Below are 26,579 nucleotides of genomic sequence, written 5' to 3'. Positions count from 1 at the left end.
GGGGTGATATTTAAGGTAAGATCTTAATGACAAATAAGAACTAGCCAAAAAGATGAGGGAAAGGACTTTAAAGCTGGGGAAACAATAAGTACAAGTACCCTAAGGCAGGAGTGAGCTAGGTATGTAGGGCATAGTGGTAGAAGATGCTAGGAGAAAGAGCTGGGGGATAGTAGTAGAAGATGAGAGCACAAGAATAAATGGGAGATCAAACTTTGTAGGCAGATAAGGGGTTTGGGTTTTAATTTAAATTACATAGGAAGAGCTTGGAGGTCTCAAGTAAGGGATGATTTATACCATCTGATTTAAATTTTAAAATTAGAAACTGGTTTTCGTCTAGAGAATATATTAAAGAAAACAGGAGTGGAACTCGTGAGCCAAGATGTTTGGGTAGAAGTGGTTGGTAGTGGCTTGGGCAAAGGTGGTAGTCATAGAGATGGAGAGAAGTTGATGGACTGGGATAGATATTGGAGCTAGAAGCTACTGATCTTGTTAATGGATTGGATGTAGAGGGTGAAGGAAATAAAAATAACCAAAAAAACTGAATGGATGATGGTGTCTTTTGTGAGGAGTTGAGCTGGCCACTGCTGATGGAAAATTAGAGGCAAGATTTCTTCTCTCATAGGGCTTATATCCTAATGGAGGGAAATATAATAAATAAGAAAACAAATGAATTTAAGTAATACAAGTATCTCATTTGTTGTTGAACTATACAAATGCTGAAAATTACTTCCCTATAACAGGCAATGGAATTTGATATTCTCTATAACAATGTAAGATTTGATATTTACACGAATTTTTAAAGTTGCTGAATGTTTTATCTTAAATATTTTATATATCTCAGAAACTGCTGCAATTGCATATGATGAAATTATATGTATTTTCCCTGTGTGAGTATATGTTGGTTGGCTTTTAAGATGCCCCACACTTCCTGGAGGATGGGTGGGGGGCTTATGACACACCTGTTATTGTCATGGTAAATGAAGAACAGTTCAAAATAAGAAGCAACATTACAGTTTGCCACTTGGTATACTTGAGTTCAGGCTTATGGTTTAATTTTCCTGTTTCTATGAAATTAAGCTTTGAGAATTAAAATAATCATAAGAATAATAAACAAAAACTTTAATTTAAAGCCTAACCTCTAACGTTTAAGAGATGTGCTTAAGTAGAACTAGCTTTGTATGTAAGTGATAGAAGCTTCTGCCCCTGATGTGAATTTGTAAATCCCCACTTCTTCAACCCCTAGATCAAGGGCCAGTATCTTTCTCATTGGCCACTGTGTCCTCGGTGCCTATACAATACCTGGTACTCTGTGGCAGGTCTTCAATGTATGTTGGTTGAATATATGTGTGTGTGGATTACATATATCTCTCAACTTATATTTGAGGTCTTCTTATTGGTGATCAATTGTGTTTGTTTAGGCCTTGCCCTATCACTTTAGTTCTTAATGCTAATATGCCTATGAATGATAGCCTGTTTCTTAGGGTGATTAAATTTGAATTCATTCTTTTTATACCAGGAAGAATGAGATGAGATGAGAAGACAGCATTCTTATGGGACAAGGTCACAGGAAAGGATGAGGAAAAGGTGTGGATACTGGCAGCAAAGATGTCATTGACTAACTTCCCCACCTCTAAAATTCATTCACTCTATTTGCCAAACATATATTCTGTGCCAACTCTGTTCTACCTTGCGATGCACTAAAAATACAAAAATGAATGGCCCTCAAGTCATAACCGTAAATCAAAACTCATGATTTATAAGTGAAGATAGACATTTAAACAAAACATTTTCTTTCTTTCCTCACTACCCACATACAATCCATCAGCACATCTATTAAATTCTAATCAGCCCTCCATGTCTGTCCCCTTCTCTTTATCCTGACTGCCACTGGCTTAGTGCAGGCTATTATATCTTTTATCAGGGTTATATAGTAGCCTCTAAAAACAATTCTTGCTTTCTTCTACCCTAACTCCAACCTACCAAATCTAATCAAGTCCACATCTCCACATTGTACCTGGAGAATTATTCTAAAACATTATTCTAGCTATAAGCAGTACAATGGCTTACCAGTGCTTTTAAGTTCAAATTCAAATTATTTAACATGAAGTACCAAGACCTTCAAGACTTGATCTGTGCTCCTTACCTCATCAGGTGCTAAACTGTGCCTGAAACACTTCTTCCTCTATTCACCTGGCTAACTTCTATTTGGCCTTCAGGTCTCAGCTGCCTCAGTTGCTCCAAGTTTTCCTTCACCCCCCAAAACCAAATAAGGTTCTCTTGTTATGTACTCCTGCATTACCCTATGTTTCTCTTGCCATAGCACTTATATTGAAATTTAATAGCATTTTTCCTATCTCTTTTGCTGAGCTGTAAAGCTACTTCAGGATGTGCATTTGTCTTTAAAGGTACTTAACAGACAACCGAGGTCTGGAGGTGGCTAATTCAGGCAGAGAAAGAGGCCTGAACAATGAACTTGCATAATGTTTGAAGAAACTATTGATATAGCAAGAGACAGGGCTGGGGAAGTGAATAGCAATCAGATTGTTGAAAGACTTGGGTGTTATGTGAAGGTACTTGGGCTTTATCCAAAAAAGCAGGTCGATTCGATTTATGTTCCACAGAACCCTGTGATCAGTGCTACCAATAGCACATAAGAAGCCTGTATGTGAATTGGAAAACTCATAAGAAGCCTTTATGTGCGTTAGATACTCCCTTCAGCAGAGACAGCTCAGTGCCAAGACACTTGGCTTAGAGAAAGGATTTTGCCTGGATTTCTTTCTGCACTCACTAGCCTCTGTTCAGTCATATATAGCACCCTGATTGGAGTCCTCAGAGCCCTCTGAAGGGTCATGAATGAGGCAGCAGGCTGGGCTCTGATTCTCTTTTCCTCTCTGCTGGAGAAATCACAAAAATTCTGCCTCTATTTGTTATATATAAATAATTATACATTGTGTGACTTCTAAGTAAGATTTCATTTCAATGAAGGGCTTCTTTGCTTGGATTTTTTAAATGTAGACAATGGAGAGCAATTGAGGACCATTAAATATGAGATAAAACATTCAGGCTTATATTTCAATAACACCATTGTGGCAATAAGTTGGAAGATGGAATAGAGGGGAAAAAGCTGGAGGTAAGAAGACTAGTTACAACTTTTTTCCCCAGAATCTAGGTGATTGACAATAAGGGCTAGAATCAGGTAGAATAAATGAGAGTAAAAGAAAAGGATGTACTCAGGAGGCTGAGACAGGAGTATACTCGAGCCTAGGAGTTCAAGGCTGAACTGAGCTATGATCCTGCCACTGAACTTCAACCTGGGCCACAGAGCAAGACCCCCATCTTTAAAAATAAAAAGGTTTAGGCCAGGTGCAGTAGCTTGCACCTGTAATCCCAGCACTTTGGGAGGCTGAGGCGGGTGGATCACTTGAGCTCAGGAGTTTGTGACCAGCCTGGGCAAGATGGCAAAACCTCGTCTCTACAAAAAATACAAAAAAAAAAAAAAAAAAAAAAAGCCAGTGTGATGGTGTACGCCTGTAGTTCCAACCACTTGGGAGGCTGAGGTAGGAGGCAGCTTGAGCCTGGAAGGCAAAGGTTTCAGTGAGTTGTGATCGTGCCACTGCACTACAGCCAGGGCGACAGAACGAGACCCTTCTCTAAATAAATAAATAAATAAATAAATAAATAAACAAACAAACACAAAGTAATTAAGTAAAAACGAAAAAATTTTAAAGAAAAATATGTTAAAAATGTGATAGATTGGATATGTGACTAAAAGAGAAGGAAAAGTCCTCCCTTTCTGGTGATGGAATTATTTGTCTTGATAGAGAATTAAAAGTGAAGTAAAGGGTTGTCTGTGGGGAAGAGATAAGATTAATTTCGGACTCTGCTCCATTTGAGATGTACTATCAACTTCCAAGTAAAGATAGGTGCCAGGCTGGGTTGACCTTGAATTTAGGTTTACAGAACACCAGAGCTAGAAGAGAATTTTAAGATCACTGTACTCAAACACACAGAGAAAAAAAATATGTATTGACTTGAACTGGAAAGTGGCAGAATATCTAGCTTATAACCCACTGTTCTTCCCACCATGCCATCCTCCTTGTTGTTCTCAACTTTTCACTGAAATGTTCATCAATATAATGCCAAATTGAATTTGAATGAGAAAATGTACAATAATGAATTCCACTTATGTTGATCTACATGTATTTCTGGGATTGGAGCAGATTTGAGTAGAGGAAAATCGGAAATCAAATCCAGCATTGTTAAATGTATTTCTTAATGTGTAGTACTCACTATTTTAGGTTCTATGGGGGTAACAAATAAATCTACAGTTTTTTGATGAGAATCTGCCATGTATTTGCAATTAGGACATTATGGACAATAAAGCCTTGAGCGATTTGGAAACATTTCATGAGGCTATGGAGTGTGAACTTGCCTTTGAATGAGGCTAGCTTTGGTTGAACATTTGAGAGACAGAAAGCAACATAAAATAAAATATAGTGGCCTGACTGGAGCAGGCAGTGAGAGGAATAAAAAGGGGATTGGTTTAGAAGTCATACAATGAAGCTAATTTTTTGTTATATGACAACTGTGTACCAGACATTGGTAATACAAAGACTAAACACAGTTTTAATTTTATGCATGTTACAAATCTCTCGATGAATTTAGAGGGGAAATGAAATGATAAAAGGGTTGCTTTAGGAAGTTGAACCTTGTTTTGTGTGTTTGAATGAAATGTAGAGGGGCCGATTAGCCTGGCATCAGGAAAACTAGCTAGGAAGCTACTGCAGTAATCCAGGTGGTAGATACCAGCACCTGGTCTCTTGAAAGTTGACAAGCAGTCCTGTCAGTGGACACAATATTGAACTGAGCAGTCCCATGACCCTCTCACTTTGGAATTTCTATTCAATGTCTCTTTTCCATGTTGTACGCATTAAGTAGCCTAGCTTGAAATTTGTTAACTGGCCTCTATGCTTTTCCAGGAAAGTGCCAAAAGACCAATCACTGATGCTGAAATAGCAATTTCTGTCCCCATTGTGGAAAGCTGTGATGCTTCCCAGATGACAGCTGCAGAGAATCCTGCAAGCATTTTATATAAGGGAAATGAAGTGGCAAATAGAGAGAGGAAAAACAGTACATTCACTGTAGGAGATGGCTTCTATGGATCATAAACCCGAGTTACTCTCATTCAGAATTAGAGATGAGAGCAGAAGCCCTATTTTTAAAATGTGGAATGAAGTGGCTATCAGTTGGTCTTAGCTGAAGGAAAGGAGTCAGTAAAAGAGTTTCAGATAGAAAATGAGTGCTGGAAAATGGTTTGCATGTCCACAGCCTTACACATTATGGCAGCTGTGGTCTCCTGGTCCAAGTTCCCTTAGAGACTTTGTTCCATATAATGAAAAGCTGCAAATTGTGGGGTTGGGTTTGGAGTCAGAGCTCAGAACTTTTATCACATACTCAGTTGGGTCTACAAAAGATTGAGTATTTCTGTTTATTTTGGAATAAATCATACATGAGCCAAGTAGAATGACCCTTCAAAACCTAGAGCAGTGGTTTTTGGAGTATGGTCTCAGTCCAGTATTACCAGGATCACCTAGGAATGTGTCAGAAGTGTGAATCTTCTCTCCTGCTCTAGACCTACCAAATCAGCACCTCTGAGGGGGAAGCTCAGTGGTAATCTATGGTTTAACAAGCCCTGCCCAAAGTCTGAGAAATATTGATCTAGATTTTGTTACTTGGCTTTGCTCTACTGGTTTACAGTATGGTCCTGTACCCAACTGACGGTGGGCAACTGGGATCAATCCTTAAATAAGTCACAAAATAATTTTAACAAACCAGAGGGGTATAGGGCATGAACTTTGAGATTTCCTAGACATCATTTCCCTGTCATTACAAACCTCTTTCAGCTTTAGTTTCTACTGTGAAATGAAGGCAACAATATCTACTTTTCAGTGTTTCTATTTACATTAAAGACTATATAACATAGTATATAATACATACTTTTCCCACTATGTGCTAGGCATTACGCTATTCGAATAAAACAAATAAACTCAGTATAATGAGTGCTTTTATAAATACTGTATTTTTATAAATTTGAATTCCTAGTTAACTTTGAATTTCAATGGAACATAGTTATACTAAAATGTATTTATTTATCTAAATAATAATTACTAATGTTTATCTGAAATTGAAATTCAACTGATTGTCTTGTATTTTTATGTGCTAAGTCTGGCAACTCTATTACTATTTTTTACTAACTACCTAGTAGAGGAACACTGGAGCAACTAACTGGGCCAAAGATGGCATCCTGGAAGATGAGATAAGCTTGAATTAAGTTATAAAAGGGAAATAGAAATGAGCTAAGGGAGACAACACATGTAAAGTGCTGGCCACAAAGTCTGCCTATATTAATCAGAAATATTGGTTGGCAAGTAAAAGACCCACCAGCTTACATAATCAAAAGAGAGAATTAATTAGAAGAACATTTGAAGTATCTTTTCAAGCTGGACAGTTAAGCACTGGGAAGAATAGCCATGGACTGAGACACTCTCAGGCATTAGAGGAATTCCACCTTCTGTCCAAAGCCCTTACTTCTTCCTGTAGATCTACTTTATTCCCCATCTTTTTGCAGATAGTCTTTTGAAATTTTACAGTCAACATGGAAGAAAATGGCCTTTAATATTAAACTCTCAAGTTTCTATTTATTCTGTTCACATAGAATCTCTGAATCTCATGGTTTCATTTCCACATTCCCAAAAGCAGGGACTGGCCAGACTTGACAAGTGAACCAGGTTAAGCTGTAAATGCTTGTCACTCCTCCTACAACCATGTGGATGTTTGTTGGAAAAAAAGTCTAGTAGATATTACTACATTGGCACATATCAGATGCCTCTAAAACATTCCTCTTCCTTTCTTGGAAAAATGCTAAATTATGCTGATTTTTGTTCTTTTACTTTTTAGTTTTAATAAACTAATAGCACCTAATGAGGTCAATGAAATATATAGATCATTAGAGTGAGAAGTTTCAACAAGGAAGAAACTTAACTGGTGATGGACTTTAAAGATCCCCAGTAACACTTCCGTATGATTCATAAAAGGAAGAGTAAGGTAACGGGCAGGCATAATTAAGTATATATATTATGGCAGGCCATCATGATTTGAAGTCATTTGAGTCAGTCTGTGTATGTGTGTGAATGTGGTGGGGGGTGTATTATTTTCTCCTTCTCTCTGTGAGCATAAACTACTTGTCTTTTCTTAAGGTTTTGGCTTCTATTTATTTGTTCATAACCTACTTTTAATGACTTCAGGAATAGAAGAAAAACAAGACCCTTTTCATTACTTCTGTTTTCATTGTAATTGACATAAAATGTGTGGAGTTACTCCTTCTAAATAGATTCTGAGATTTTTGTTTTGTTTTGTTTTGTTTTGTGAGGAGATGGTGTCTCCCTCTGTTGCCCAGGATGGAGTGCTGTGCGGTGGCGTGGTCTTGGCTCACAGCAACCTCCACCTCCCATGTTCAAGCAATTTCCTGCCTCAGTCTCCCTAGTAGCTGGGATTACAGGTGCCTGCCACCATGCCTGGCTAATTTTTTGTATTTTTAGTGGAGATGGGGTTTCACCATGTTGGCCTGGTTGGTCTCGAAAACCTGACCTCATGATACTCCCTCCTTGGCCTCCCAGAGCCCTGGGATTACAGGGGGTGAAAATTTTTTAGGTGATTGATTGTTATCTTTAAGTGCATGCAGTCTAATTCCCTAGCCAGTGGTTTTTAAAAATCTGATCATGCGTTTTTACACTTCATGCAACACATTAAACATTGATCAGGTTTCTTCATGATGTGGCCCTTTGGTCTGGAATTAATTCATTTACTTGAAGAAAGAATACTACTGATAGAAACAGTAAAGTGCAAGGCAATTAGGGGGCATTCTTCAATAACTAATAGCTACTGCAAAGTTGTTTCAGACCCTGTGACCTAACATCTACCTTTTTTTACTTTTTTTTTTTTTTTTTGACATGGAGTTTTGCTCTTTTTGCCCAGGCTGGAGTACGGTGGCACAATCTCAGCGCACTGCAACCTCTGCCGCCCAGGTTCAAGTGATTCTCCTGCCTCAGCCTCCTTAGTAGCTGGGATTACAGGCGCCTGCCACCGTACCTGGCTAATTTTTTGTATTTTTAGCAGAGACAGGATTTCATTATGTTGGCCAGGCTGGCCGCGAACTCCTGACCTCAGGTGATCCACCTGCCTCAGTCTCCCAAAGTGCTGGGATTATAGGAGTAAGCCACGGCGCCCGGCCCCAAACACCTACTTTTGAATAAAAACTTAAGGAGGTCTGAGTGCAGTTAGTTGTGGTTGAGTTGAATTAAGTGTGCTGATCAGAATCTTTAACCAAGGCTTCCACAAAAGCTAAAGTTTGTATATCAAAACAACTATAAGTTTTACTGTGGGCAAGGGAAGGGAAATATGAAAAGGAAATTACATTGTACTTCATCAAACAAGACTTATTTAAAGCCCTAATGTTTAGGTGAATATGCATTTATTATTTTTTTCTTTTTTTAAACTTTTATTTTAGTTTCAGGGATACATGTGCATGGTTGTTATGTAGGTGAATTGCATGTCATAGGGGTTTGGTGTATAGCTTATTCTGAAACCTGTAATAAGCATAACACCTGATAGTTAGTTTTCAACGCTCACCTTCATCCCAACTTCCACTCTCAAGTAGGATCCAGTATCTGTTTCTCCCCTCTTTGTGTCCATATGTACTCCAAGTTTAGCTCCCACTTATATAAGTGAGAACGTGAAGTATTTGGCTTTCTGTTCTTGTGTTAGTTTGCTTAGGATAATGGCCTGCAAATCCATCTGTGTTGCTGTAAAGGACATGATCTCATTATTTTTATGGCTGTATAGTATTCCATTGTGTATATGTACCACATTTTTAAAAATCCAGTCTGCTGTTGATGGGCATTTAGATTGAGTCTATGTCTTTGCTATTGTGAATAGTGCTGTGTTGAACATATGTGTGCATATATCTTAATGGTACAATAATTTATATTCCTTTGGATATAATACCCAATAGTGGGATTGCTAGGTTGAATGGTAATTTTGTTTTAAGTTCTTGAGAAATCCCCAAACTCCTTTCCACAATGACTGAACTAATTTACATTCCCACCAACACTGTATAAGCATTCCCTTTTCTTCACAACATTGCCAGCATCTGTTATTTTTGTGCCTTTTTAATAATAGTCATTCAGGTTGGTGTGAGATGTTACCCCATTGTGGTTTTGATTTGCATTTCTCTAATGATTAGTAACGTTGAGCATTTTTTCTTATGCTTGCCGGCCATGTCTGCTTCTTCTTTTTTGTCTGTTCATGTTCTTTATGCGCTTTTTAATGGTGGTGTTTGTTTTTTGCTTGTAAATTTAAGTTCCTTATGGATTCTGGATATGAGACCTTTGTTGAATGAATAGCTTGCAAATATTTTCTCCCATTCACTAGGTAGTCTGTTTACTCTGTTGGTAGTTTCTTTTGCTGTGCAGAAGCTCTTTACTTTAATTAGGTCCCATTTGTCAATTTTTGGTTTTGTTGTAATTGCTTTTGGCATCTTCACCATGAAATATTTGCCAGGTCCTCTGTCCAAAATAATATTTCCTTGGTTATCTTCCAGGGTTTCTATATTTTTAGGTTTTATATTTAAGTCTTTAATCCATCTTGAGATTATTTTTATAGATGGTTTAAGGAAGGGGTCCAATTGCAACCTTCTGCATATGACTATCCAGTTATTTCAGCACCATTTATTGAATAAAGAGTCCTTTTGCCATTGCTTGTTCTTGTCAATGTTGTTGAAAATCAGGTGGCTGTAGGTGTGCAGCATTGTTTCTAGGCTCCCTATTCTGTTCCAGTGGTCTATGTGTCTGTTTTTGTACCAGTACCTTGCTGTAAAAGCTCTGTTTTTATATTTTTCTTCCTGAAAATCCCATTCATCTCTTCTCTTCCTCCCTTTCTTATACAAAATTTTAAAAACACTTTCAGCATCTTGACCATAGCTCTTTCTTTCTCCCCCTTTAATATTTTTTCTTCACTGTAGTGTCTTTCTATATTCTCTTAAGCAAATGTTTCTTGTCTCTTTTTCATAATGATAGCTAACATTTTTGATGCTTACTGTTTTTCAGGCACTATGCTATGTATTTCACATGCATTCTCTCAATAACAATAACAATCAATCAATAACAATCTCATTATCCCTATTTTCAGATGAAAAAACTGAGGCTTTGAGATATCAAGTGACTTGTCTGTAGTCACAGAACTTCCAAGTTTCAGAGCTGTGGTGAGATCCCAGATCTATCTGGCTGTGACCAAGCCTCTAAAGCCCATGTTGTTAGGTTCTCTGCTGTGATATATGTCTAATTAAAAAAAAAACATGAAAGTAGAAATGTGCTTTTTAAAGCACTCATAATCTCCATACCCACAAAGGACCCAAATTAAAACTTCTCTATCTTTCCTTCCAGTGTGTTTTATGCATCATATATGGGAATTTTTTTTAAGTTTTAACACTATCTGTGACTTGGTGATCATTTTAAATGAGTTAACATACTTAAAAATGTATAAAATCACAAATCTTATTTCAATGGCAGAAAATATTTTAGTACCTTGACAGAGTAGATATTACCTGTTACTTTAAATTATATTGTCAAAGTGGAACAAATAATTCAGTAAGTATTATTTTACTTTTCAGTGATGCTGTACCATGTTAGAAAATACTTGATTCAGTGCAAAATGTAGATGTGACTCTGTGAATACGGGCTAATGATAGACTATCTTTTTTGTTTCTAAAATATTTTTGGCAAGGAATGCACCAAAATTTCTAAAGGAAATTCTAGAAAGAATATTAAAATTAATCTTTTGATATTGCAGACAATTCTGGTTTACAAGGTGAAATTGCTGCAGATGAATACTGTAGACTTATGTGTGTAACATCAAGTACTAAGAGTGAAACTGTCAACTTAATTAGATTGGTAGAGTGAGATTGGGGAGTAAGTCTGTGTATGTAAACAACATTTTGATTTTTAGAGATGGGGTATCACTTTTGTTGCCCAGGCTGGTCTTGAACTCATGGCTTCGTAAACCAATGTCCCTCAGAAGTATGATAAACCCTGCATTTGTTACTGTGACAAAGTATTCCTTGACTTTGAAGCTAATTATGTACTTATATGCTTCAAAATGAATACAGGTGGAGGCTTTACTCACAAAGTAAATAAACTGGTAAAGAGAGCAAATTAATTTTAAATAGCTATACCCTCTAGCCAAAATCTATTTCAAGTTTCTGGGAGGAAGGGAAGTTGAGTGCCCTAGTTTGGTCTGACATACTTTCCTGTCTATTTTGAGAATTTGAATGTAAACTACCCCATCTCCCCTACAAACACCACTATTAAAAAAAAAAATAAACAATCAACTCTGAGTATCTGAGTATCTTTGTATCAGTAGAAGCTCTAGAAAAAGTAAAAACAGGTTGAAATTATGTCCCTGTTTTCACCAACACTTTGACCTTGTCAGTAAAATTCCACTGTCTATAAAATGGGGATCCATACTTTATAAAGTGTTTAAGTAAGAACAAATAAGTGAAATGACTGGCTGATATTGCACATAGTATTTCCTTTAAAAGCTTGATTTCCATTCTGTTCACATTGAAACAGTTACTTGAGCACATCTTTGATCCACTAAATAGCAAGAACTTTCAGATCTATGATATGTTACAATGTATACATCTCCACACATCAGCTATGGGTACTCTCCTGCATAGTACTATACAGTACAGTTACTGCTCTCACTGACTCTGGACATGCTCTCTCTCTTTTTATGGGATACTGAAGTCCAAAAAGATAAAGTGGCCTCACCATGGTCCCACAGATGATAAAGAACTGGGACTCAAATCCAGGCCACCTGACTGCTAGTCCTAAAGCTGCCTACTTGATCCACATATTCAGGAATGAACATCTGATTTAGGCTATGATTTTCTCACACCAGCAATTGACAATTAAGGATCCCACTGTATACAAAAGGAAAAAAAATAAAGCTTGAATAGATATAGACTCCAGAATTTTTTTTAATGTCAGCCACTCCCTTCTATGAAAAGCAGTGTTTTAAGATATAATTAGTATTCTGAGCATAGGGTGATGGTAAACATTATGTTTTGCATTATCATGAGATGGCAAAATTACCCACTCTCAAAGGACCAGCTGCTGCAGGGCAGCTGGCACCCAGGATGCCTACATTCTCAAAACTATTTTAATTGGTAGTTTCCCTTTTTTTTTCTTTTTTTTTTCTTTTTTGTCAATCAGAGAGGAAATGTATGTGTAAATCTATTAAAGCCATAGCATCTGTTATGATGAAATGACATTGCCGAATCTTAGGAAGTGAAGCATTCCATCTCAAGATTTTGAGACTGCTCTGTGTTCTTACTGAGGCGAGGGTTCCCATAACTAAATAGGTACGGAAAAATTATGGACAAAAACAGATACAAAATTCTTCCCATACTTTTCATCTAATATTACCATGGTAGTCATCATTTTGCATTGATATACACGACATACACGAAACTATTCATCACATTAGATGTATATGGTCCTAAGAGGAAAAAGCTCAAATTTTGAAATAGGAAGACCTGAAATTAAATCCAGTCTCTGCTCAAATTGCTGACAGCTTTAAACAGAGGACTTAATCACTTGGAAGTCTTCTCATTTCTATAATGTAGATAATAAGTTTTATTCCACAAAGTTATAGGAAGGATCCAATAGTTGAGAATATTATAAATCAACAAATATTGCACTGCTATCAATAACAAACATTTATTAGGTGTTCATTACATAACAGGGTATGTACTAAGTGCTTATATGTGCTTTATCTCATTTAATCTTCCCCAAAAGCCTTCCTGATAGATATTACTATTACATCCAATTTACAGATGAGAATATGATAACGCTTAGAGAGGCTAAGGAAATCAACTATGGTTACAAACTTAAAAAATGGAGGACCCAATCATTGAACTTAGTCTTATTCTTTCACTTGTTAAACAAATATTTGCTAAGGAAAGATCCCCTGAACAAAACTGAACACGGTTGGAAGGAGGAAGTGGGGAATGACAGTTGAGTAAGCAAACCAGCCATGTTCACTGTACTCTGGCCACTGTGTAGTGAATGGATGGAAAGGTAACAAGAGAGAATCCAAGAAGGCTAGACAGGCGTTTGTGTAGGTGATTCATGTGAGAGATGATGTTGACTTCAACCAGGGTGGTAGCAATGAAGATGAAGAAACTGGATGGACTGAGGCTATACTTGCAGGTAGAACTGACTTTGTGGTGGTGGGGGAAAAGAAGCATCAAGCAAGGGAGGCCTCTCATTTTTGACTCTGAGCAACGTGGTGATCTGAGATTGGGGACACTAGAATGGATATGCAGAGTGAAGGAAAGAAATTTTTGTAGTCTCAAGCCCTGTGCTCTTAACCATTATTAATGTTATCACTAATTATTATCATGAAAATAAAATATATCTGGAGTTGATGGCCACATAACTTTAAATTACCTGGAATGGTTTATGGAAATGTCAAATTATTCCTTTCCATGTGAAAATGAAAAAAAAAAAGAGGGAAGTTTGATGTAGAATTTGTTGCGGTTCTTAGTTTTCAAAGTAAGCACCTAGGAATAGGATTGTCTGAGGTTCTCCTTGAACTTTGTAAATCTGAACTTCAGTATTTATAACATTATAAGATGAATTGAGGTGGAGAGGAGGGTGAGGAAACACTGGAAGATAATTTGCCAGAAAGCTAACAGGTTTATTAAATTAAATTAAATTAAATTTATTATTATTATTATTATTATTATTTTCTTTTTTTGAGATGGAGTCTCGCTTTGTCTCCCAGGCTGGAGTATAATGGCGTGATCTTGGCTCACTGCAAGCTGCACCCCCGGGATTCAAGCAATTCTCCTTTCTCAGCCTCCCAAGTAGCTGGAACTACAGGCACACGCCACCATGTCCAGCTAATTTTTATATTTTTAGTAGAGATGGGGTTTCACCATATTGGTCAGACTGGGCTGGTCTTGAACCCCTGACCTCAGGTGATCCAACCACCTTGGCCTCCCAAAGTGCTGAGATTACAAGCGTGAGCCACCGCACCCGACCTAATAGGTTTATTTTAGATGATTGAGTCAAGTATATTTTTTCTTCTCTCTACATTTTTATATTTTTCAGGTGTTTGAAAATGATTACTTATTACTTTTATAACGAGTAAGTTAAAAATTTGAGAAAATTAGTCCGTAGTTATATTTGTTATGTCTATATAGTTATATTTGTTATATCTATATAGGTCATAGTAATAAGTTCTGAGAACCACTCAAATTGTGACTTTCAGTCAAACCAATTAAAATAATGATAACTTACAGAGGTCTTAAAATACATGCCCTTCTAACTATGCCATATGTGAAGCAGTCCCAGTCAAAGTGGACTGGAGTTTAGGATGGGACCTGACCAGTAGTATAATAAAAAGTGGCTGGGAAGAAGGCTAAGAGGCTTGAGGAGTTTAACATTTTTTAGATTTCCTTCATTTGAAGCATCCTTCCAAATGTAAATATTTTAACATTTCTTAGATTCTTTACTTTCCCACTTCTTAAGGTCAGATAAACATAATAATATTATTTAAGAAATCCTGCTAGCCACTTCTGAATCTTGACTCTTTTCCTTCCTTGCAGGGTCAACGATTGTATCTTGCGGGTGAATGAGGTTGATGTGTCAGAGGTTTCCCACAGTAAAGCGGTGGAAGCCCTCAAGGAAGCGGGGTCTATCGTTCGGCTGTATGTGCGTAGAAGACGACCTATTTTGGAGACCGTTGTGGAAATCAAACTGTTCAAAGGCCCTAAAGGTAATACAAATATAAATGACTCACAGATACTATTGGCAAACCATCTGGCTAAAGTTTATGCCACAATACTCGTTTGATGAACTCTTTAACCTCTGACATTCAGGGCTTACCAAGAGATTTAAAATGCTATAAGAGTGGTTACAAAGGGTAAAGGAAACCAGTACTCTAAATATGAACTCAGATAAGAAAGAAAGGATAGATTTATGTAGAAACATCTTTATAAACAAAAATAATAACAGTCATCTATATTTTTCTATAAATACTGAATCTTACTGGATGATGATAACTTGGCTAGCATATTAATACTAATTTTTCAGATACAAATGGTAAATCATTTAGCAAAATAGTAATAAAATAATTAAAATAATCTATACTAATATAACAATTTTTTAATAATGTTGTTGTGATATGTTTAAAGTTTGATTATATTCTTGTGTGTTGTACCCAATGTTACATGACATTTTATGCTTGCAATAGCCAAAATAAGTTAAAATTTATTTTTTTTTTTGAAATGTACATGTATCTCTTGAGATTATTATAGATACTCTGTGGAGTTGCATCAACAGATGAATTACCACACTAATTTTTGTTTGTTTGGTTTTTGTTTTGTTTTGTTTTGAGGTAGGGTCACACTCTGTTGCCCAGGCTAGAGTGCAGTGGCAGGATCATGACTCACTGAAGCCTCAAGCTCCTGGGCTCAAGTGATCCTCCCATCCCAGCCTCCCAAATAGCTGGGACTACAGGCATGCACTAGTGCATGTGGTTATTATTATTACTATTATTATTATTATTATTATTATTGGTAGAGACAGAGCCTCGTTTTGTAGCCCAGGCTGGTCTTAAACTCCTGGCCATAAGTAATCATGCTTTGGCCTCCCAAAGTGCTGAGATTACAGGTGGGAGCCACTGTACCTGGCCCATACTAATTTGTAAGAATAATCCTTTGAGCTCTGTTCTTCAGAATGATGACATTAAGTAGTAACTTAATAGTATTTAATATTTTGGGAAAAATTTAATAATTAGCTTAACATTATTTGAATATTTTAAATGATTATGACCAAATAATCACCGTACTCTTTGAGTAAATCATTTCTCATTTCTTTAAAATCTATTTAATTTCTAATACTATCTGAGATTGAAGAAATAAGCCTGCCACCTCTTCTAGGAGGCAGTAGTGGGTGGTATTTAAGATCTCAGAACTGAGTTTAAAAGCCTGGTTCAACCACTTGCTAGCAGAGTCATCTTAGTTGGGCCAACTCCTCATTATTAAATGGGGATCACAATGGTAGCATCAATCCATAGGGTTTATGAGGATTAAGCATTTAACCAATAGCTGGCACATGGTAAGCAATAGAGCCTGGTGGTTAAGATGCAGACTTTACAGCCCAAAGTGTCTAGATTAGTACCTTGGCTCTGCAGCTCACTAGCTGTTTGGCCTTGAGCAAATTGCTTAACCTCTCTGGGTCATATTTTCTCATCTACAAAGTGCAAATAAGAATAGTACTTGCTCCTAGACATGTTGTGAGGATTAGATTAGTTGATTCACAAAAAGTATTTAGAATAAGACCTGGCACAAACTAACTGACCAACAAAAATTAGCTGTATATGCATGTTATCTGTACTATTATTTACTACGTATGGTTTTAAACTTTGTAACAATTGTTTGGTAATGTAATGAAAATATTCAGAGATTCCTCATGGGTTAAATTCAAATGCGTTAAAATCATAGAACTAAATCTGGGAACAAAGAAAAAAAGTGAAGCATTTTCATACCACAGTCTCTAGTGGTATGAAAGAATTTCAACCCTCACATTTACTAAAAGCATATTGCAAGGAGCTTTAAAGCCAAACAAAATGGCCATATACATTATTTCTATTAAAAATATATATTATATTTCTATAATTTCTATAATTCAATTAACTGTAATTATTCAGCATAGCCCTAAGACAAATACTAATTTTAACCACTCAGCAAAGTAACATCATGCATTTATAGACCTGCTAGCTGAGCAACTGTTTGACCTCCAGCTGCTCAGCAGAGCACTTAAAGGCTATAGATGACTAAAACTTAATTTTATCAAGAACACATATTTTAGATTTTTATTTTTGACACTAGGGCTGCAGCTGGTTTACTTCAGTCTGAGCTGCTTTCTTCCTTGAGCCTGGAGTGGGGCAGTAATTGCTGTGGGACCTGGAGTGGGGAAATGGGGAGAAGTGAGCATCAATCAACTGGGTATACCTAGGCAATAACCCAATTAAAGTATACAATGTATGGGAGATGGGGTTACAAGTGAACTTGGTCTACTGAGATGAGGAGAACCAGATAACTGTTAGAAATAACTTTACATCCCTAAAAAGCAGGTTCTTGCGAAAGGTCAATTGGGCCTGTTGGGGTTATGCTGAGTCAGTCATACTTCTTTCTACTGTTGCTGTCCAGAGGTCACTGATGGGGATTTGTTTCTCTATATAAAGCTTATTGATTTACAGAAAAACTATTTTAGTCATTGTTTAAATTCCTCATGCCTCTCTCAGTACCATAAACACAGCAAGTGCTGAATCAGAGTAAGTTGAATAGAGAAAATTGGATTTTACACTAACTCTGATGATACCTCATGGTCTTAACTTCACTTGGCACCTTATAATTCTTCATTTTTGAATTACAGTATGTGTAAAGGGAATACCTACCAATGTTTAACTCATACAACAGAAACTCTTATGCACCCTGGAGTGAAGATAAATGAGATGTAGTCTCTGTCCTCAGAAAGTTTAAATGGGAGAGATGCATGTGAAGTCAACTACCTTTAATGCAAGACAAAATGAACTCAGCTCTATGATGGAGCCTGAGCCATGATTTCATTGGAACAAAGTGGAAGATATGATTCATCATAACTAGGGGAGACAAAATGGTCCAGAGAATCTAAAATTTTCAGCAAACTAACACAGGAACAGAAAACCAAACACCACATGGTCTCGGTCGTGGGAGCTGAACAATGAGAACACATGGACACAGGGAGGGAACATCACACACCAGGGCCTGTTGGGAGGCTGGGGGGAAGGGGAGGGAGAGCATTAGGACAAATACTTAATGCATTCAGGGCTTAAAACCTAGATGACGGGTTGATAGGCACAGCAAACCACCATGGTACATGTATACCTATGTAACAAACATGCACATTCTGTACATGTATCCCAGAACTTAAAGTAAAAGAAAAAAAAAAAAAAACTTGACATGTGCACAGTTTATCTGCCCTTCCTTGAGCACATGGGTACAATATAGTAAGTATCAAAAATCTAGCCAACTGATCTAACTGGATTGAATTATGTATATATAATACAGAGTTATGTAGATATACATTAATGTAGTCCTTCAATTATTCAACAAATACGTATTGTTTACTATGTACCTGGCACAGATCCAGACAATAGAGATTCACAAAGAAAATTCAGATAGTTCTTGCTCTCAAGGAGATTATAGCCTGGTGGGGAAAACGCCTGTAATATAAATTGGGAAAAGTACTAGGAATAAATTTAAAAGATTTTTAAGGGGGTACCAATTAAACAGTGGGTCAAAGGAGACTTCTATCAGCAAATGCCACTTAAGCTAAGCCTTGAAATATAAATTAAAATAGACATTTAGCCAGGTAAAGAGTGGGAGAGAGCATCCCAGATGGAAGTAGAGGCATGTGAGTATGATGGCTATAGTGTAGAAAAAGATCTTGATAACTTCTAGGAGTCTAATAATATGAACATTAATTGCATGAAATGATACAGCCAAGATGAGCAAGGGCCAGATCATACTTAGCTTTGTTGGCCATATTTGAAGATTTGTGTTTATATTGAAATGCAATGGGAAATTACTGATATTTTAAGCATGAGTGACACATGATAAAATATATAATTTTTAGAAGGTCATTCTGACTGCTATGAAGCAAATGAATTGAAGAGGGCACAAGTGAGAGCAGAGATCAGTTAGGGGTTGCTTGGAGGAAGGAGAAAAAGGTGAATGGATTTGAGCCATCTTGATGCCTTTATTGGTAAAATAGATGATGGTGTTTCAAGGATGAGGTTCAGTTTTTTAGGTGGGGTGCCATTTGTGAGGTGGGGAAGATTATGAAGGAATCTCTGCGGAGAGAGGGAACCTCTGATGCATCTGAAGAGGAAATCTCAAGGAAGCAGACCTGGAGAAAATCTGTCTAAAAACCCTGCCAAATTAATATACTGATTTTTCACTATATTGTGTGAAATATCTGGGTTTGGGAAAATATTTTTAAATTGACTTTTTTACTTTTTATTAATCTTTAATATAAAAAATTATGAATATGGCTACTTCAGCTATTTTAAAGAGTTAATGCATTTAATAAATCTATTTTATAGATTTTATAGCTTATTAATACCCAGAATGTTTTTAGGTTGGGGATTGTGTTTGTTTTTACACAGAACAGAGGATAAACAGATTTATTCCTTTCTATGCTATAGGTAAAACATTAAGACATTCCGTGAAACAGTGATTTGTAGCAAATTAAATTTACAGTTTTTCAATTTCATACTCTGTATTGATTCCATCTATTGCAAAAATTACTAATTTGAGATAACCTTTGATGTATATGACTTTGTCTTTATAGCTGAGCTAATCTTCCCAACACTCAGATGGAATCAATCATCTGAATGGTGATTTATAGCCATATATTTCAGTAATGGATATTTGGGTGATACTCATTCTGACTTAGAATGTCTTTTCTCAAAATAGGTAAAAACTTTGCTAACATCACATTTATAGATTTGGTCATTGCAAGCACCTGGGGTGTCTGCATGTGGGCAATCAATTGAGAAAAAAATAGGTAATTATATGTAGGAAGAAATTACTAGGCAAAGCCATTTAGGCTTACCAAGCAACCAAAAATCAAGCAAAGGAAGAAAATCTAAAGTGTGTATGTGGGTTTCCAGGAAATAGATTTACTATAGAAGGCTTCCTAGTGACTTTCCCAAGAACACATTAAATTATAACTTCCAAGGAGCTATTAATATATAATTAAAGAAGTACAAAATTGTTTGTTTCTATGGCCTGGGTCAAAGAAGCCTGAAGCTATAGGAGAAATTAGATGACTTCTTTTAAGATGCTCTTGTTGCTTAGGAATCATATAGGTGACGTAAGGCTAAGTTCTAAAACCAAAAATGTGAAAGCCACAGTTTTATTAATTGATATATAAAGGTAGTCTTGCTTGTGACTTTATTTTAGCCACCTTACTCATTAATAAAAACTGAAAGAGTGATTAAATCTAGGTAGTGACAAATTTTAGCAATTCTCCTCCATTATTTTTTTAAATGGTTTTAAACTCTGTTTTGGTTTCTCTATAGATATATGCTTTTTACCATTACAGAGCCCTATATCAGTGTAAAATGAGAATGTAGTAAAGATTGTAAGTTTATGTTTTATGTAGGAAAAATGGTAACTATGAAATGCAAAAACTGTAGAAGTCACCAATGAACATTTATAATGTTCATAATTCAGTCATTAAAGAAGACATATGTGTAATGAAGAAGTTCCTGGATATCTTCAAGCAGCCGTGAGCCTAGAACAAATATATGAACCACTTTATGACTCACTTTCCTCACCTGCAAAATGGTTATACTCTAAATATGTAATTCACAGAGTTATTTTCAGGATAAGAACTGTAAATTCTTAATAAACACTTATAATATTTTTACTCTTATCATAATTGGCAGAAAGAGAAATAAAGAAAAGCAGCAAAAAACTCATTAATGCAAGGGATTAAAGGATTAGATTGTATTTAATATAATATTTAATATAAAATACTATGAGAGGTTCTTTTTTTTTTTCTTCAACTTTAATTTAAATTCAGAGGTACATGTGCAAGATGTGCAGGTTTGTTACATAGGTAAACGTGTGCCATGGTGGTTGGCTACACAGGTCATCCCATCACCTAGGTATTAAGCCCAGCATCCAATAGCTATTCTTACTAATACCTGATGCTCTCCCTTCCTCCTGCTCTCCCTCCAATGTGTGTGTTGACCCCAGTGTGTGTTGTTTCCTTCCATGTGTCCGTGTATTCTCATTGCTCAGCTCCCAGGTATAAGTGGGAACATGCTGTGTTTGGTTTTCTGTTCCTGCATTAGTTTTCTGATGATAATGGCTTCCAGTTCCATCCATGTCCCTGCAAAGGACATGATCTCATTCCTTTTTTATGGCTGTGTAGTATTCCGTGGTGTATATGTACCACATTTCTTTATCCAGTCTATCATTGATGGGCATTTAGGTTCATTCCATGTCTTTGCTATTGTGAATAGTGCTGCAATGAACAGACACCTGCATGTATCTTTATAATAGAATGATTTATATTTCTTTGGGTATATACCCAGTAGTGGGACTGCTGAGTCAAATGGTACTTCCGCCTTTAGGTCTTTGAGGACTGTCTTCCACAATGGCTAAACTAATTTATGTTCCCACCAACAATGTAAAAGCATTCCATTTCCACACTGTCTTCCACAATGGTTAACCTAATTTACACTCCCACCAACAGTGTAAAAGCATTACATTTTCTCCACAACCTTGCCAGCATCTGTTGTTTTTTGTTTTTTATTGTTTTGTTTTTGTTTTTGTTTTTGTTTTACTTTGTTTTAATAGCCATTCTGGCTGGTGTGAGATGGTATCTCATCGTGGTTTTAATTTGCATTTCTCTGATGATCAGTGATGTTGAGTTTTTTTTCATACATTTGTTGGCTGCATATATGTCTTCTTTTGAGAAGAGTCTGTTCATGTCCTTTGCCCACTTTTTAATGTGGTTGTTTTTTTCTTGTAAATTTGTTTAAGTTCTTTGTAGATTCTGGACATTAGACCTTTGTCAGGTGGATACATTGAAAAAATTGGGGGGAGGTCCTTTAAAAGCACTAGAATATTTGTTGAATTAATGAATTGACTATTTATTAAAAGTTTTTAATATTTTAGCAATTCCAGATAGAACCAATATGTATTTGGCTTATGCATGCATGTATGCATATATATGGAAATGTATTGCTGCTGTGTGTATATGCACATATATGTTATGCACAGCCATATTTTTTCTTTAGCTCTATATAAATTTGTTTCTAACAGATTTGAGTTATGATGTGTCATATAACTCTATGCTTTATGAAAATGCACATATATGTTTAGGTTTTTTTCTTTGGTTTTCCTAGTTTGGGCATCCGTATCAGTATATGCCATGTGCAGAAATAGCTCCAAGTATATTAAAACCTAGCCTTATGATGTCTCCTTAGCACCAGTTTCCCTCACTCGTCCCTCACCCATGTGACCTACTCCTGCTTTTTACATGTCCATTTATACAAGTGATTGTCTTAGTCACCCACAGTAAAAGGCCTTGGATGTCTTTTTTTCATTTTGGTTCTGTCTTCTTTGCTGCTTTGTTAAATCAGGCATCATACCTTTTGGAAACCACTTACAACATAATTAATCCTCTCTTTAAAATCTGTGCTGCCATTATTATGATGTTCCTATCGTCTTGATATCTTATCTGGTCTACTATAATAGGCTTCATTGCTGGTCCCTCCCTTCCATACCAACACATATCTTCTATACCAATCTTCCAAAAATTCAGAACTGTTCTTGATTCTCCCTTGGTTAAAAAAAAAAAAAAAAAAAAAAAGACTCCAGTAGATTTTCAATGCCAGTAAGTAGCATTTTATGCACTCTATGATCTCTTTCTCCTCCAGCCACAACATTTGGTTTCAGTCTTCTCTTCTTTATTGTCCCTTTCACATATCTCCTGATGCAGGTGAGCTGCCCTGTGTACCATTTCTTAAACATATGCCATACTTTCCTGACTCTAAGTCTTTGTTCATTTCAGTCCCACCTTTGAATGTCTTCTCTTACTATTGTGACCAGTATCTGCTGACATCATATCCATCCCCCAAGGGCCAGTTAAATGTTAACTTCTCCACAAAGCTATCACTAATTGACCCCATCAGAAGCAATCTTTCATTTCTAAGAACTTCTGATGTGCTTTATTTCCTCCTTTTTTGTTCATTCTTTTGTCGGGTCAAGTAACCCATAGGGCACGAAAAGGATGGATATCAACAACCCAAATTAAGGAGATAAAGAAACTGCTAATTCTAAGACCTAAGTTGTTAATGTAATGATATCTACCCTGGCCAATACTAAATTTGAAGCATTAAGTGACGCTTAAAAGGAAAGTACAAGCTCCTGTCTGTGACCCAATTCTGAGTCGTAAATGGAGGAATTGGGGCAGAGATGCGTGGGAAGCACAAGATAGATCATAACCATCAAAGCAGTGTGGCAAGGGAAAAAGGAATGGCTCAGATGGAAGCTGACAATTTTACAACTGTGAAGAGTCCTTATGAGTGAAGTCTATGTTTTGACACCTTAGCTTTTTTCACTCCTTACAGAAATTGTCTGTACAAGAAATTGGAGGCATTTAGGGGCACATTGTTTACCAATCCACTTAATCAAAAAACAATTTCTTAATTATTTATTATTTTTATTTTATAGCTTATATGACAAATTTTGTGTCCAGCTTGTTTAAATATCAACTTGACTTGCATCTGATATTATAGACAGAGAATTTATTAAATATCTAACTTAAATGAATTTTACCAGCTTTTCTGTTTATCATACTCATTTCCTTTATCAGATCTGTTCTTGCTCCTCCATCTGCTCCTGTTTTTTTTTTTTCTTTCTGATGTCAACATGTCAAATGGTACACAGGGCAGCTCACCTGCATCAGGAGATATGTGAAAGGGACAATAAAGAAGAGAAGACTGAAACCAAATGTTGTGGCTGGAGGAGAAAGAGATCATAGAGTGCATAAAATGCTACTTACTGGCATTGAAAATCTACTGGAGTCTTTTTTTTTTTTTTTTTTAATCAAGGGAGAATCAAGAACAGTTCTGAATTTTTGGAAGATTGGTATAGAAGATATGTGTTGGTATGGAAGGGAGGGACCAGCAATGAAGCCTATTATAGTAGACCAGATAAGATATCAAGACGATAGGAACATCATAATAATGGCAGAAAGTGAACTATCCAGTCTTGATGTGAGGAAGTCATCTGAAAATTTCCAGAAATTAGTCATTTGGCTAATTGGTAGGCCTAGAGCTGTCAGTATTGAGCATGTAAGTGCTCAATGAACACTGAATTAGTTAAAATTTTAATTGAAAATAAAATGCACTGTTCTTCACACTTAGTACAGAGACTGCCTGCACTGAAATTCTTCTTTTTTCTCCGATCTGTCCATGGATAGCTTTGTCAATAGTTTGGATTTTTCTTTAACAAGTTGGATTTTCTATCTTGTAACCATAACAACTTGGGGATGTTTAGGTTAGCAACATTTTTAGTTATCTGAAATTCAGCTTTTCATGACCAAGCATCTTACCAGATCACTGGTAGAAACTAAAAACACAGCTTGTACAACTGGTTTGATTACTGGCACCCAACCATTTACGTATCAGGGGACATCATGCTTTTTCTTATTTCTTGCCATGGAGTAAATTACTGTGTTTATTCATTTTCTAATGCATGTGCAAAAACGTCTCTGAATACAGGAAACAGTTTACTTTTTATTCAGGTTCATGTCCTGGGGTCAAGTTCCTAGTGGTAGGTGGACCTGTTTTGGGTGAAAGGCCACGCTGAACAATGGTTTGTTCAGTAAGCACAAATAGCAAATTTAACTATTTGGCATGAAGTCTCAAAACACTACTACATTTTCTTTTTAGTGGTAATTTTTTTAAATCTTTTTGAATTACCACAATTGTTCCCTGGGGTGCACAAGGAGATTTACTTGAGTATATATATAGTGCAACCTTCTATTGGAATAAAATATATGGAATAAGAAAGAAAGTGGTGAACTGTTTGTGTTAAACCAGGGAAACAGTCTTCTTAGAAATAAATTGTAGCTAAATTACCACTCTCCTGTCCACCAACGAACAATTTTTTTATTACTATTATTATTAAATGAAGGACACCATATTTGATAAATTCACCTTGTTCCCAGGTACTTTTCTGTAGAATTTCTTGTGCATGCACATTGTTAATTTCTGATTATTTCTGTATATAAGACATATGCTTGTGAATTGGAAGGCTCTTTCTCTAAGCTAATATTTGGTCAATATTCATAATGATGTCTGTAAACAACCTCTCTCCTGAGATTGTGTAGCAAATCATTTATCATGAAAGAATAAACTACAAATATTGCCACTGTAATTCCCACTGTTCTGTATAATACAACATTATGAGAGAATTAATCACTTGATTACATTTGCTAAGTCTTTATGGAAATTAATGAATGATGCCACTCCTCTCATGTGCCCGTTGGGGATAACATGGCCACTGTTTCTTTTCACAGTTTTCTTATTCACTGTTTAAAGCTGATCTATAATTTTTTAACAGAATTTTGAAGTCAAAATTATTTTTACAATGAAAATTTCAGATTTAAATAATTGCACCGTACTAAATGTACTTTAGGTTTTTCAACATTTAAAATTTCATCATTCACACAACAAACCCTGTGAAGAGCCGTGAATATTTACTGAAGGTAAATATATTTACTTACGTGGAATTGTTTGTAAGCTTTAAAAAAAATGTTGCTGTGGTAAATACAACTATAAAACTTTAAATTTATGGCCAGCAGCAAAGCAATTTGATGAAAAGAGTGTGGGATTTGGAGCTAGGACCTAAGTGGAAATCCTTGCTTAACTTAAATAAGCATTAGAGATATTAGGTATGTATCAGCAACTAATTAAATTTTAAGTGTTCTTTTTGTTTGCTTTTTTAAAAGGAAATATGTGCAGAAAATAATCATCTATTCACTCAATAAATATTTTATTTCAAAAACATATTGGGTCAGGAAGTTGTAAATGCTAAATTAAAGGAATGAGAATAAATAAAGAAGTTTTGGCTTTTTTCCCAATTTTCTTCTTAGAAGACTGGTATTTACCTAGTCTGAAATAAGGCAGTCCTCCTCTGCTGACTGATACTGACTTCATGCTAAATTCTTCATTATCCCTGACTAAACCCATTTTGGTTCCTCAACTCATGGACCAATGTCCATTAAATTTTTCTCCTTCTATGGAACACTGAGATCCAATACATTAAAACTTGCGGTACTTTTTATTCATGGACCATGACTCCTAATGCCACTAAGCTGTCAGTCAAAATCCTGTACTACATAGACTTTGTCTCCGAACATAACTCAATTGTAGATAGATATTTTGGGTGCTTTATCCCAAAAAGAAAACTTACTAGGAAAGATAAAATGAAATCTATTTTAATATCTGTAAGGAATGCCAACTTAAACATTTTTAAACATGGACGATTCTATGGGTTATCTAGTTATGAGATCCCACTGAGTTCACTGAAAATTGAAAAATTGCAAAATAAAGGTTGATATTAGGCAAGGTTGAGAATTATTAGTCAAGGCTGAAAACATAGCAGCTAAGAAAAAGGAAGAGTAAAAATGACACAGGAAACAAACTAGACACATTTCTGGAAGAGTCAGTGCTTTATTGTGGTGAAAGAAGGTATATACATATAATTTGTTCAGTATAAGCCATTAGTCACATGAAGCAAGAGTTCAATAGTTACTTCCCAGGGACCTAAAAATAGTCATTGAGATTTAGTAGTAGTAGAGTCAGATGAAAATTTTATT

At 36.0% G+C, this 26,579-nt stretch overlaps 1 protein-coding gene across 13 annotated transcripts in view; it reads left to right on the top strand.

Moving 5' to 3' along the window:
- The window catches only part of DLG2 (discs large MAGUK scaffold protein 2), a 2,228,225-nt gene that overhangs the window by 1,611,830 nt on the left and 589,816 nt on the right, over positions 1–26,579 (top strand). For all 13 annotated transcript variants that reach the window (XM_077964104.1, XM_077964105.1, XM_015115421.3 and 10 more), the window contains one exon: positions 14,732–14,901. In XM_077964104.1, coding sequence (XP_077820230.1) covers positions 14,732–14,901 — 170 coding nt within the window. The remainder of the gene's footprint in view (positions 1–14,731; positions 14,902–26,579) is intronic.

This window comes from Macaca mulatta, chromosome 14 (genome assembly GCF_049350105.2).
Source record: "Macaca mulatta isolate MMU2019108-1 chromosome 14, T2T-MMU8v2.0, whole genome shotgun sequence".
Lineage (NCBI taxonomy): Eukaryota > Metazoa > Chordata > Mammalia > Primates > Cercopithecidae > Macaca > Macaca mulatta.
Note: the sequence above shows the minus strand (reverse complement) of the source record. Positions and strands in the feature narration are given on the sequence as shown.